Source organism: Carassius auratus, chromosome 13 (assembly GCF_003368295.1).
Source record: "Carassius auratus strain Wakin chromosome 13, ASM336829v1, whole genome shotgun sequence".
NCBI lineage: Eukaryota > Metazoa > Chordata > Actinopteri > Cypriniformes > Cyprinidae > Carassius > Carassius auratus.
Window position 1 is genome coordinate 17,380,650 of NC_039255.1, and position 14,477 is coordinate 17,395,126.

Genomic DNA, 14,477 nt, shown 5'->3' on the forward strand with positions numbered 1-14,477 from the left:
ACAAATCTAATGAACATTTAAGATCACAAACCTTGCAAACTTTTTGCATTTGCCCACTGTCATATTCATGTAATTTTCACTGTGTGCTGTATTTAGACCCTGGCTTTATTTGAAAAATATGATTTCTAAATGCACACAAATTTCCCAGAAAACTGAGTGCCCTGTTGATTACGGTGTTTATTTTTATTAAATATTTGTGAAAAAATATTTGATCATCCAAAGTATAAGTGTTTATTTTACACATTTAATTTTTAATCCATTGTCAAATTAATTAAAACTTCTTAAATATTAGTTCAAATTTAAAAATTATATCGACCCCCACTTTCCAAGATATCGGCATCGGCTGTAAAAAAAAAAAAAAAAAAAAACGGATTGGTCGACCACTACTTTTAAGACCTTTTTTAAGACTCTTACCATACATTTTAAGACCTCATCGCCACTTCAAGTTTTAATGGGTTACATTGGCAACACTTTAACTTACATTTACTATACTAACTGTAAGATAGCACAACTAAACAGACTTATTTTGTGATAAATCCTTATCAATACAACATAATTCAGAAGGGTGGGAATTAAGCACGAGACAATTAACTCAGTGACTAACCAATGCAACCCAAGAAACAAGAATTAGACCAACTTATTGAAGAGGTCAAAATAAAGATCTCTTGAGTTAACAGGACAATGAATTCAAACGGTATATGCAAAAGACGTATTTGTAACATTAGCTCTCCCAACTGTCTGCAAACAACCATTTTGTGGAACACTTCTCATGACAAATACCTGACTGGTCAGACAGTTTATCTAGGATTACGGAGTGCTTGATTTGATGCAGACTTGAGACACAGGGTCAGCACTGCACCTGATCAAGTCTGAAGGATCATTGAAGGTTAAATAATGATCACAAATATTACATACATTTAATTGTAAATTCCGTGCCTGTAAAAAAACAGCCCAAAGTAGAGCAATGACCTTGTCCCAAATATCAAAATACGTAATTGCCATCCCTAAAATACATATTTTACAGTCATTGTTATGCACATTGACCATAAACACAGCTCAAAAGCTTCCTACTAGTGGCCCTACTTCACAAAACATTTAACACAGTTTTACTACAGGTAGAGTGCTAAATGTTTGAGTCCAAGCATTTCAGTCAAATGGAATGTATGCAATATTTCAAACCGGGGAATAATCAACCCATGGCAACAGTTTCAAAGCAGCCCAGTTTCCCTCCCAAACAGATCCTGAGCCCATTGACAGATATCTTACGTAAGATGTGCTCCCTTAAACAGTGCGCGCGTACGATCAAGATGAAAGTGAACTGCAACAAACTTAAAAAGCTATTTAAATACCAGACATATTGACAGCGGCGTCCTGATGCATGAAAAATTATATAACAATGTTTGGGGGAGCAGACACAAAAATTGTGAGAGCGGATGGCAATGGTCAGAAATTCAGCGAGAATGGGATCAAGTGCTTTCACACAGCGGTGCAGTCAGTCACTGAGAGACGTAACAGATGACGTCTATGAATAAACTACACAGAACCCCACTATTTGGACAAACACACATAATGAAAAGATTATACTAAATGTGATACCTTGGAAAATGGCATTTATGACTTGAATATTTTTAAGGGCTTTAACTTTCTCTAAATTGATTTATCAACATTTAATACTTTTTAAGACCATGCGGATATCCTGGCTACTGTAAGTTGCTGTGTGAACAGGACATTTCAAGACTCACACCTGTAAGTAAATGCAGTTGTCAATCCCAAAAACAGAAAGTGAAGCCTAACATTCTTCAAAACATCTTATTTTGTGTTCCACAGAAGAATGAAAGTGGTCAGGTTTTGAATGACATGAAAAGGAGTACATGATGACTTCATTTTTATTTTTAGGCAAACTATCCCTCAGGGCTCCAGAGTGCACCTAAAATGGTCTCATTTGTGACCCAATATATTCATTTGTGAGTGATATTTTGCGGAGTTTGCCAGTGGCAAAAATATATTATGATCTAAAAATTTGCATTTAATAACTTTTTTTCCTGCTTGATTTGCGATAATATGTTTTGTAATATAAACTGAGACAATGTGAATCAGATTTCTACAGGAAAAACAGTCCTCGTCTCTGTCGAACAGCAGCTAAAAGCAGCTCCAGTTGTGGCAGCATTAAAGAGACTGAAAATAACAGAGATGTGAAAAGTACAAAAAGCAGTGTCCGTTTCGTGCACAACTTCAACAAACTACAAAGGTAAATCTGTCAGCTCAGCTGTGTGGACATTAGTAATACTGTTAACAATTCTCATTTATAATTAATACTAATATGGCTTCTTGTTATCAGTATCTTTAGTCTTTACTAATGACACAGTTATGGTCCGTGATATTGGCACGGTTTCTGTGCAACAAACAATTTTTTGTGACCGAGTTGGAAAAGATGTTTAGTTCCCATTTTAAGTGAATCTTAGTTAAGAAGGATTAAAATGCTGATGAAGACAGAGACTTATACACATGACAGTATGACTGAAATGTTTAAGTGTTTATATATATTATTTGATCTTTTTTTGGTGTAAAGTCCTGCCCTTAAAAATTATATATAATACCATAATTATATTATAATATTTATTTAAAAATAAGAAGAATATAATACAATATTAGCACAAACATATCTACAAGACATCAATAAAATGTTTCTTAATTAGGTGTCAAAATGTGTCTGCTTCAACACTTTCCGAAAGTGACAACATAAATCTGATTCAAATCTATATATAGCAGTTTTCAGATGCAACAGAACTGTTAATCTTTCGCCTTTAAATGTTTTTAAAAAAATCTTCAGCACTGGTAAACCGTATTCACCCTAAGATTCCTCGCTGTAACTCAAGGGAAGGTTTTCTGCTCCTTCTAGTGTTATTTTCCATCTTTTGCATGCAGTCTGTTCTAGGCACCCTAAATGTGTTGTTGCTTTCCTATTTGCCCTTTTTTTTCTAAAGCCCGAGTCTGTAATTATCCGGACCGGACTCTGGTCATGCCAACTTGTGCTTGTTTGGGAAAATCCTCCATGAATGGGTGCGCCACACATCGATGTGACACTGCATGCTGACAATAAGGCAAGGTGTGACAGATTTTTTACTGCAGTGGGTAGATCAGGTGTTCTCAATGGTATTATCAGGTCCTGTGACATACTTGTAGAACCAATATCTCCACCCAAAACAAGGAAAAACGTGACAATTATTACAGTCAGGGTCGGGGATAAAAATAAAAGTAAAAATAAAAATTCACCTTAAAGCACTAAAGTTCTTAATCAAAATGCTGGTTTAAAAAAAAAAAAAAATTCAATTAGTTAAGGAAGACCCCCGACCTCCTCCCTCCTATCTGACAAAACTGGTTCTTTCCAAGACTGGGGAAAAGGCTCGGATGCGATAACACACTGATATCACTGTCAGCAGAGCAGAATTAATAATTCCCGCAACGAACAAAAACAAAACATCCGGAAAGTTGGAGTGCGTCTGGGCGCGCTGCGCAGCGGTTTAAAGTGCGTCAGCGCAGCATCCCGAGACCGCAGTCGACTGATGGACACCGTCTTCCTTTGTAATAACTGTAGCATATATAAACGAACTGTCTGAAATAATATTTCCCAAACAAACCTTTGTTTTTTTTCTTACATTCTTAATGTTAACAGTTCAAAAGACTTCTCTCGTTTAATGTTACCGTCTTTAAATGTGTTTTCAAACAATACTTAAGTCAGACTCACTCAGGCTGACATGCATTGCACGCCCACACTCAAAAAACTGCAGTTCTCAAGACAGAAACAGGCGCCTCGGGCTGCGATAGCAGTAAAACAAGTTTGAAACTCCAGAAAAACAGTTCCGTTTATATAACATAAGGTAGTCTGAATATACAAGGTGCTCTTTAAATTCATAAACGCTCTGATGGGCGACAAAAGCCTTCCGCACTCCCTCTGAGGCTGCTGTCATTCATCTGGATCGCCATAGTAACAGAAAAAAATCCCAACTTGTCCGATTTTTGCTAACAGCCAAAATGCAGCCATTTTATAAATGACAGCGTCAAGTCGATCTAAAATGATTCGCAAGCAGCTGTCATATGGATTTAATTTGCTAGTGTAAATGTTTGCACATATTTATTCTCTATTCGTGGCCCAGCAGGGAGAGGTCGACTGCTGCAAACATCCGACGTCACGAGCTCCAGCTCAGCTGCCCAACGCAAACTTCACTGAAGTTGTATAACAAAAGTGAAAGCAACGCGACAAACTAAACGTGTCACACCCAGACAAGCGGAAAACTTATGCTTATGACTCGGTGGAAACTGCCTAACGTTACCTCCGCTGCTTGTGGAAGTTTGCGTCGCTGTTTCCAGACGGCTCTTCGCTCTCCCCGGTCGAGCCGTACTCGACGTCCTCCACGGTCACTTCTCCGACCCCAGGGGCTCCTCCGCTGTCCAGTGGTCGCTCCATAACGGCAGCATGTTCCGCCGTGTCGGTGTTTGGCGTCGGAGCCACTTTGAGTTCTCTCTCTGCGAGAGACTGACTTTGTAAAGTAACCGTTAACGTTCCTAAAACAAGCAGCAGCAGCAGAGACGTGCACACGTTTCCAAACTGAAACCCCCTTTCCATTGGGACAAGTGGCACATGAGTAAATTAGTTAGGCAATCACATACCAAAATACAATGCGGATTTATAAACTAGTCTATATGAAAGGCGTTTTACTCTTAAATTCGTAGGCTATTAGATCTCTTTCAGTTATCCTCGCTTAACGTAAACATGCACTCAACAGCACCATGTTATTCGCTTTATACTAGACGTTGGCCGTACCGTGGTAACCTCAAGCCCCGCCCCGTATCCAAACGCCCATTGGCTGCGCATGGAAGCGATTCCCTGCATTGTGTGTTGATTGGTACTAGCGCTTGTCAATCTTCACTGCTTGTCTACTAAGCAGATTTTGATTGCGTCCTGCCACTGTCTTTTACAGTGCGGTCTGTTGACGTGGTCCGCCCTCCAGCCGCTTCATTCAATTGGGCGCTTTCTTGTCACTCAGAAATATAGGCGGAAGGAAAGGCAGCCAAGAGCGTGTATGCCTATCTTCTGAAGCATTTAATTGGCTAGACCGTAGAGTTTTAACCAATAAAATAGTATGGTTGCCTCCAACATGTTTCATTGGTATGTTTACGGAAGTCGCGAAAGGAGTCTAGTCAACCTATTGGTCTAACGCACTGTCAATCAAAGTAATCGTTACAGCGATTTCTAACGGAGGGGCGTTGCTAATTCGTTCTGAGCGAAACTTGATTGGGTAAAAAGTACAAGGATGGAAATACCGACGTGGCCGTTTTTTTGCGGATAAAAAGTGAGGTCATGTTTGAAAGTTTTATTTCCGGGGCTTTTTTTTATATTTTACATTAAGTCACGTCAATTATATCCTAACAACCTTAATGTTTCCAAAATAATACATTTACAAATAGTTTAGGAAAGCTTGAGCATTCCCGTTCTCAATTTGTGGTTATAAAGACTAGGTATTGCGTAATGTATATGGCGTCCTCTTGTGGTTTGCTAAATAATCTTTTAAGCCATGTTTTGCCATACTGGTCCAGTAAACACGTCAGACGCAAATAACGAACATTGTTTATAGTTGATTGGTTCAGTTTTAATAGATTTTGAGTGTGAAGCACAACATTTGAAAACCTCAGTATCACAGTAAAATTGGTAAAGTAAAACACAAGCTGGTATTTGAAGTAGTACCCTACCTTAAAATCACAGATATAAGAAAGATAAGGCTTTCAGCTGTCCCACCAACTCACTGCTGCTTTCATCTAGTGACAACACTGTGTTCGTGGCCACAGGCACATCGAAAAATTATACAAAATCAATATCAAAAGCCAACCGGCATTTCACAACTTCAAATAGTGTTTTTTTTTTTTTTGTCCAGAGGCAAAATGCTCTGAAATGATTGATCACTGAACTAAACCGACCGCTGTGTGCTGGCAAAGGCCACTAGTTTCACTTGAGGTTTCAGGAGCATCTGAGGAAATCTGTTATATTCAGTCAACAAAACAGAATCAAAACAATCAGACAGAAATACAGAAACTATACTAATGATGAAATCAGATGTGATTGAGATTTTCTTTAAAGCTGCATGCATTTGAGAGGCTAGCAACTATGCTTTGTGAAAATATACATTGATGGAGGCACAGACGCAAGCCACAGTATTCATACATTTTACAGCCCCCCATGTAAGACAACATTCACGGCTACATAAAAGAAGCACAGAAGGCAAGCTGACACTGTAGATGTACACTATGGACAGTCACTGTAGACTCCAGCCCAACTTAAGACAGAGGGTATGAGAGGAAAAACTGAAATATCTGAATGGTCTGAGAATCTAATGTTGGATTATTGTGTAAAAATCCATATTCCATGTGCAAAGTATCAATAGAGGGACTGATCAGACGGTTTCTGTAACAGAACATGTAGGCAAAGAGCTGGAAGAGTGTGTGTTTGAACGGCACTTTAGGTGCGCAGGCTGGTCTACTGCAAGAGCAGAGGAACGATCTTTTCAGTTGACAGGAGGGTCTCTGGTCTTGACACTCCCGTCCTCCATACCGAAGTACACCCGCTCAGCCATCCCCACAAACAAACCCGTCTCAACCACACCTTTAATAAAAAAGAGAGAGACAATTCATTTGTGCTTAGGAATACATACACTACTGTTCAACAGTTTGCAGTTGGAAATAAATATTTTATTCAGCAAAGACGTTATATTGTTCAAAAGTCCCAGTAAAGTCCCAAATAAATGCAGCCTTGGTGAGCAGAACAGACCTCTTTAAAATCAAATCAAAACACTTTTTAACAGTAGAGAAAAAGAAAGGTGTTCATCATCATTACTGACCTGGGATCATCTTGATGGCTGTGTTGACCTCTTTCCAGTTCTGTGCGTGTTCAAACTTCCAATCCAGGATGAAGTTACTGTTATCAGTAACCACTGGACCCTAATGTTAAATATCGTAAAGAAAGAACATCAGGTGACTGGACCATCAATATCATAGAAGCCCACATTCCAAGCTTAATGAGATGATTACGAGGACGTACAAGGAACACTGCTCCTTTCTGGGAAAATCAAGGTTAGATTAAAAGAAAAAAAAAAAAAAACGAGATGGGGGGAGCATGTCAAAAAAAATTATTATTGTATTATATCATTATAATACCCCAAATAACACCAACTAGTGCAGAAAAGACAAATATAATGAGTTATTATCTATAATCAAGCTTTTTTTATTCAAATGAAAAATTAGTTCATATTTTAGAGCAGGACGTTGTAATTTTTTACAAAAAGAACCCTTTAATATGTAAACAACACAACTGTAATTCAAGATCCATTAGTAAGAATCTCTTACAGCTTTACTGACTGCCATCCTCAGCACAGCGTCTCCTCCAAAGCGCCGGGCAATGGCTCTGGACACGGGCACATAGGCCATGGGAATGACCTCCACGGGCACACCTTTCTTCCACTGCTGTCCCAGGGCCTTTGAGTCCTTTCTATCCACACAAACAACAAAATGACATCATCCAAACACTTCTGAACTTCCAGTGGAAGACTCTCATATAATTATAGCAATCACACACTGTGATCAGCAGTGTGATCAACAGCAATTATGGGATGCTAAATATATATCAAATATTGTACTTCAAACAATACCGCCCAGTGCTACCAATGCAGTGGCTTGCTTTCCCGGGAAATGTGTGAGATGAAGTCACTTTGGATAAAAACATCTGCTAGACACCACATACATACCTATAGTCTGCGATGACAATGAAGTGTTTGGCACAGCCAGCCACAATCTTCTCCTGGGTCAAGCATCCTCTAGTTTGAGGAAGGAAAAAAAGAAAAGGATGTGAGGCTAGTCCTGATGACACCTTGGGGTTTCACATAAATGAAAGTGAAGAGAAATAGGGGAAAACAGATTTTCCAATCATACCCTCCTCCTTTTATCAGCGTCAAAGCAGCATCAACCTCATCGGCTCCATCAATCGCTACATCCAGCTAAAAGACCAAAAAAAAAAAAAAAAGTGTACTCAGGTGATACATTAAACCAGCCGTACTAAAGCTGTTACTTGATATTTCAGCCCAACAACATTTTATCAAGAGTCAAATCATGCATTTAATTAGCCTGAACAACATTGCATTGTTTTATTAAATTTGTCCATTCGATAGTGTTACTTGAGCTGTAGTCTAAATATTTTTATTGTCTTCCTGAAGCAAATGCAATTGACGCTGGCCGTCCTCATTAAGTCTCGGGCCAAACTCACCTCAGGATGTCTGTCTAAATCAGACAGAGTGAGACCATGCTGCAGAATCAACTGACGGGCCTGGATCAACACAAATCTAATCAGTCAGTCATAAAACACAGGTGTTATCTAGTGTCATAGTTCCAAATGTCATTTCGTACTGACCTGGAAAGATGTAGGAACACACACAATATTCAGCTTCTCCTGTCTGACCCTCTCAGCTAAAGAGAAAGCATCTTCCTTTAGCAGTTATCATGGTTGAGAGCTTGAAGCATGGATGGATAATATTAGATGAAAAGTCTTACCCAGCCTGTCCACAGCATAGACGATAGTTGAGCCACTGCCCACTCCGACTACCTGATTATTCTGATAGAAAAATGAAGAGACACATTTTATATAAGTACAACCAAATAGAAGCATAACCAAACAAAACAGCCACACATGAGGGAAACACAACACTGATAATAAAAGGGTCAAAGGGTCAGTAAAGGTGATGCTTAACCTGAAATAGTACATCATGGCGCTAAAAAAACTAAATCCTCATGGGTTCAATTTCTAGAGTGTTTTTAAGATGTAACCAAACCAAGTTTATTGGGGCAGTTTTATTTTTAGTAAATTTTCAATGAGGTTTATAATTTACACATACAAAAATAGCATTTTTGTATTTGAACATGTTACTTAACATCTAGAACACTTTACAGGGAAAAAAAGTGTCCCTTTAATGACCACTGCTTTGGAAATACAATATCACAAACAATGCACTAAACGTAGTCAGTTTTTTTTTTTTTTTTAAGTATGCAAAAGTCTGAAGTTTGCAGACCTCAAAGTTCAAACTGCTAGTCTACTTTGTACCATTGATTGATTCACCTTAATCACTCGACTGATTATTCACAGTCCACACAGACAACACCCGTTACAAACACGTAGCTTTTTCCAAACATGCTAACTGCTAAACGTTTAATTTGAGCAGAATTAGCATTAACGTTACCTAGCTTATTGTATTGTATGTGTAAAGAACCCCGCAGCGGAACTGATGTGACCTGAGCTACACACTTCTAGCTGACTTCACTACAAATCGACCCTATGAAGCGAACATGTAGCATCACAGCTAGCCAAGTGTCACAGAGGATACTCACTATATAATATAACTGTCAGAACAGTTAGCCTTAGCAAATACAAAACAGCAGTAACGTTGCTGTCGGTCTGTTGTCGCGTAAGTTAATAACGCGAGACACGTTTAACGTTACATCGATACGCATCGTGTTTGCTACGCCCGTTTATCCTGTTAAACTAACATAAGTAACGTTAGTGCTAATGTGTCACAACGAAGTCAAACGCACAATCTCACCTGTATGTGGTTGTCTACAGCTGCATAAGCTGCCAATTTTTTGGCCTCCTCAGCCATGAGAGTGCCGTGGTGCCGCCCGCTGCTCCGCACGTGTTTCCCCGGCAGAGAGAGGAGGAGAGATCTGCTGCTGGTCACAGTCACTACAAACTCAACCCACCTCCACGGCCTCATCACTAAGCGCGTCCACGACCAACACCACGGATGCGTGCACGAGCAGAGTGATACCAGAGCAGCGCAACAGCACGGACAGTACGCGAGATATTAAAGGACGCTCAAAATAGCAGCTGTCAGTTCAGGTGTATTCGTAACAAGCTCGTGCTGTTTGACGCAATGGCAGGAACAAAGTACACAAAGTAGGGATTCCGATTCTGCTTGACTTGAGTCGGATCTTTTCAATGAATCGGTTGGAAATACCGGAAATACCCAGCTGAACTTTTTGATTCGGTCGACTGAATCTAGAATCGTCTCTTTCAGACGAGTCCGATTCTTAAAGAGCCGATAACCGATGGCATTTGGAGTAAACCGAGGACTTGGGGATTAGCTGATGGGACGAGAGACGGTTAGCTTAAAGTCATGACACGTAGAAATGTTTTGACTCGTGATGGTAAAATGAAACTTTTGTTAAGCAATGAGGAATCAAATTTATTGGAACTTGGTTTATTACTCAGCATTGCCATTAAGTGGTCCAAAAAAGTGATTTTGAACGAATTAAAAGTATTCTTTTATTATTATTTATTTTATTTTTAACACATATACGAAATTTGGTCTTAACAAATAGCATTTTATTGACAATATCCAACATCCAGCTGAGTGATAACATATTTAAAATATATTTATTTCAGAATGATTTGTCTTGAATGAGCTAAATCAAGGCTGCAATAATAAAATGAAAATAAAATGCAATAAACACTGGTAATTGTTTGTGTGTGTTATTGCATGGTTGGAACTAGTACTACTATGTTTCCATCTATCTGTCTATCTGAAGAATAAAGAAAGAAAGAAATTGTAATGATTAGCAATGAAAATCAACTGTAGCCAACATAAATAGAGAGCTGAAACAGATGGGTATCAATATATCTCTTTATTTGGCAATCAGCTTGAAATGATCCTAGATTTCAGTGTATAGCATACCCCTATTAAACCCACACAATCCTTCCAATAAACATGTCTCTTATTTACCATAGTTTTTACATATTGCAGTTTACAAATTTAGCTTATCTGTTTGACAAAATCAGTTCGACAATGGATCTTTTTTTATGCGCTATATAAAAATCTACACAGTATACATTCATGATTAGAAAAAAAAAAAGAAAACAAAAAAACAATATTTATACAGCACAGAACAGAACTCGTCAACATATCCCAGCCCGGTGTGAGCGATCACAAATTAAAGCTGAATACTTCAATATTACAGTAAATACTGAGAGATGTCCAATGACGAACAGGATTACTGAAGGGAGCTTGTTTCTACACCAGAGGTCTGGACTCAAGGAGAATAACTATGATACCGTTACAGGGAAGAGATAGAGAGAAACAGGAATGATGATTACGCGAGTGGAGCGAGATGTCCAAGAGAAAACCAACCTTTTCAACAGTTCATCTAATCTGTCTCTTTCTCTCTGAAGCTTAAAGATTTCAATGACAAAAATCAGTCTAGTCTGGTTCTCTGCTTTCTCTAACCTCATTGCCTATGATTAAGTGCATAGGTGCTCGCTTTTTTGCCCACAGTTAGTCAAACCATGTCTTTCTCAGTTTGTGTGCCTTCGTTTATAATGCCACTCTCTCTAGGAATGTAACATGGTTTGATGGGTTAAAATCATCAGAGATATCTGCGTCTTCCCATTTCTTTTATTCAGAAAGATTGCGAACAACTATAAACAATTACGAAGTAGGGATATAATGGTACTATACCTTCTTTTGACCATTATTTCCAGTTGCCTTTAATAATAACACAGCAAATTACATAATAGTAATACAAATCAAAAGTTGCAATGTCTTAAAAAAGGCATGCCTTCTCTGTTTTAAATATATTGTGATATGGAGAGATAAAGTGTGCGCTTAAGTGCCTTTCTTTTGGGTATTGTTTATAATCATGCCTCTGTTTGTGTGTATGTGTGTGACTGGAGAAGGTACACAGATGTGGAGTCACAGATGTGCAAAGCTTAATGTCGGAGTCCATTCAGCAGTGAGTAAGGTCTGCAGAAATGCTGCTTGATTTTGTCCATTTCCCTGAAACCCCAGCGCTTAGGATACATTCTCTAAACATCAGTGGGTATCCAAACTAGAAGTCCCTTACCTTGAAGGAAAACCCTGTTTAGAAAACTCTAAAATATTGATAGCCTCTAATAATCCGCTATATTGCTATGAGACACAGTTTCCTAAGGTGAGTGTATTCTTTTGGTCCATGCTCACTTCATTATTACTTATTTGCACTGATATGTACCAAAATGCACTGGAAAATCTGCCATTGACAGCTTTTTTACTTGACGTATGAGAGGTTTTGCACTGGGTTTGTGTGTGTGTGTGTGTGTGTGTGTGCGCATCAACGTTCAGCATTAAGAGGTATTGCTACAGGTTCAGTTCAGTCTCTTGTTCAAAACCAGCTGTATTTGTGTCGAGAACACTATGGTCGGAGATGTATTTTAGTCATGGCACAGTTGTTGAGAATACGTGTGATGGTTTCCTACGTCTCAAAGATCAAGTGTTTGTGATGCATGGATACATCAGAATAGAAGGGGGGGGGGGCTTTGGTGTACTATTCAGATTATGAGAGAAGCATTGACTGACCAAGGTCAACAGTCAGACAGTGGTCTGTCTTAATACTCTGTTCGGACAGGCATCTTATCTTCCCCCTCTCTTGTTCTGTCTTCATATATCCTTCTTTTCTAATCTCTCTCTAAGTCGTGCAGTGCTTCGTCCGAATGTCTGCTGTTAAACACTAGAATCAGGTTGTTTTTCATCCCAGAGTTTTGCATTATAGAAATACAATTCCCAGAATCCTTTGCTCAGAGGCTCAGTGTGCATGCGTTCACATGCGCTGTGCATCCATAATGTCCAGGTACTTAGCCTCAATGATCCTCGGCAGAAGACAGTTCCTGAGATGGGGACACAATTACAGCTATGTTAATTACATACAAATAGATAATTAGGAAAATATATAGTTGATTTTTTGTTTTATTAATAAATGCATTTGTATTCAATTATTATAATAATAACAACAAATTAATGAATAATTATTTATTAAGAAATACAATTGTTTATAGTATTACTGAATAGACAACCTTACTGATTCCAAAAAATATATATTAATACATTTTAAACCTTTTTTTCTTCTCATTTTATTTTAACAAAAGTACTTAAAAACTTTTCTTTTGCTACCAAATCATGTGCTGCAACAAACATGCAGAGATAAAAAATGGCATAAAACAGGACAAGAGTGTGTGTCTATGTCATCAAGTCTTTGAAAATATCAGATTGTTTGACCTTTTTATGCCAAGACAAAGTTAGTTTAGGTTGTAAAGTATTCTGTTTTGTGACTGACCAAAAATATAATAATAATTCACAATATTTGTATTTAAAAATACTTTTGACCTCGGAAATAAAGTACTGGTTCTATTTGTTTTATTATATTAATACTTTATCATGCTGTCTTTTCTCTGTGTCACTCACAAGTATTCACAGTGTAAGGAAAAATATATTGTTACTTGATGTCACACCACATGACATTTTGAAAATCTATGAAAAGCATATGACTACAAAGAGTCATTTCTGAGAACGATTGTTTCTTTCCTCTATCATGAACAAGCCACATCATGTGAAGCATCGTTCATCATTCTGTAGTATGACCTTTAACAAACACCATTTATTACACATGCATGTGCACAGCAACACAACCAGACCGGAGCTAAAGACATTTCAGTTCTCACCTGATGGGTATGAGGATAAACATTAGCAGAGGAAAGATCATTTTCATATACGGGAGAGGGTACATCCCAAACGCACACAGAAAAAGTAGCTGCACCATCTGAAGGAAAGTGAAGTAATGGATCTTCCTCTGCGGCACCTTGCGGATGTAGTGAGCGGGGGGGTAGGACGTCTGAGAAAGAGAGATAAAGAAAAGAAAGACAGAATTGGTTACAGCTATCATAATGCAGATAATTCAAACCGTATACCCCTCAACATCTTGACTGATGGGACTACGATGTGTTAAATATGGACATTTCATACACACCTGGTCACATACACGAGTTCCATAATACAGACAGAAATCTGATCAATTGCCAGGCTATATGTAAATTAATGAAGATCATGTCCATGATTATACTGGGCAGATTTTTACTTTACTACTTAATATATAGTATATAATACAATAATATGTAGTATATAATATTTATGCTTTCAAAAAGTTAAAACACAATACTGTTCAAAGTTTTTTTTTTTAAAGAATTCTTCTTCTAAGAAATTAATAATTTTATTCAGCAAGGTATTTATAAAGACATTTATGATGTTATAATTATACGAGATTTCTGGAGCAGCAAATCAGCTTATTATTTTTGAAAGATCATGTGACACTGAAGACTGGAGTAATGAAGCTTAGCCATCAAATGTATGAATTACATTTTAAAAAAATTAAAATGCAAACTGTTATTTTAAATTACAATAACATTTCAGAATATTACTGTTTAATAAATGCAGCCATATTGAGCATACAATGTATTATACTAAATTAGATTTAATAGCATTTTATGTTATGCCTAAACTTATATTAACTTTATTGTTAATAAAAATAGGTTTAATAGGTTAATAGTTAATAAAAAAAATCTCACACCACCTCATGATCCA

General features: G+C 37.8%; 3 protein-coding genes across 3 annotated transcripts in view; all 3 read right to left on the reverse strand.

Moving 5' to 3' along the window:
* LOC113112896 (eukaryotic translation initiation factor 2-alpha kinase 3-like) overlaps nucleotides 1-4,830 on the reverse strand; it is a 31,137-nt gene extending 26,307 nt beyond the window's left edge. The window contains exon 1 of the mRNA XM_026278812.1: nucleotides 4,332-4,830. Coding sequence (XP_026134597.1) covers nucleotides 4,332-4,624 — 293 coding nt within the window. The 5' untranslated portion in view covers nucleotides 4,625-4,830. The remainder of the gene's footprint in view (nucleotides 1-4,331) is intronic.
* Nucleotides 4,831-5,626: 796 nt separating this feature from the next.
* Nucleotides 5,627-10,002, reverse strand: LOC113112898 (ribose-5-phosphate isomerase-like). The gene is made up of 9 exons (XM_026278813.1): nucleotides 9,636-10,002; nucleotides 8,593-8,653; nucleotides 8,453-8,508; nucleotides 8,309-8,368; nucleotides 7,978-8,042; nucleotides 7,794-7,862; nucleotides 7,396-7,537; nucleotides 6,891-6,990; nucleotides 5,627-6,655 (listed from the first exon to the last, which is right to left on the reverse strand). The coding sequence occupies exons 1-9, from the start codon at nucleotides 9,804-9,806 to the stop codon at nucleotides 6,558-6,560; spliced, it is 822 nt and encodes a 273-aa protein (XP_026134598.1). The 5' UTR covers nucleotides 9,807-10,002; the 3' UTR covers nucleotides 5,627-6,557.
* Nucleotides 10,003-10,697: 695 nt separating this feature from the next.
* The window catches only part of LOC113113275 (sodium bicarbonate transporter-like protein 11), a 54,479-nt gene continuing 50,699 nt past the window's right edge, over nucleotides 10,698-14,477 (reverse strand). Inside the window, exons 20-21 of the mRNA XM_026279417.1 lie at nucleotides 13,562-13,731; nucleotides 10,698-12,730 (exon numbers count right to left, since the gene is read on the reverse strand). Coding sequence (XP_026135202.1) covers nucleotides 12,664-12,730; nucleotides 13,562-13,731 — 237 coding nt within the window. The 3' untranslated portion in view covers nucleotides 10,698-12,663. The remainder of the gene's footprint in view (nucleotides 12,731-13,561; nucleotides 13,732-14,477) is intronic.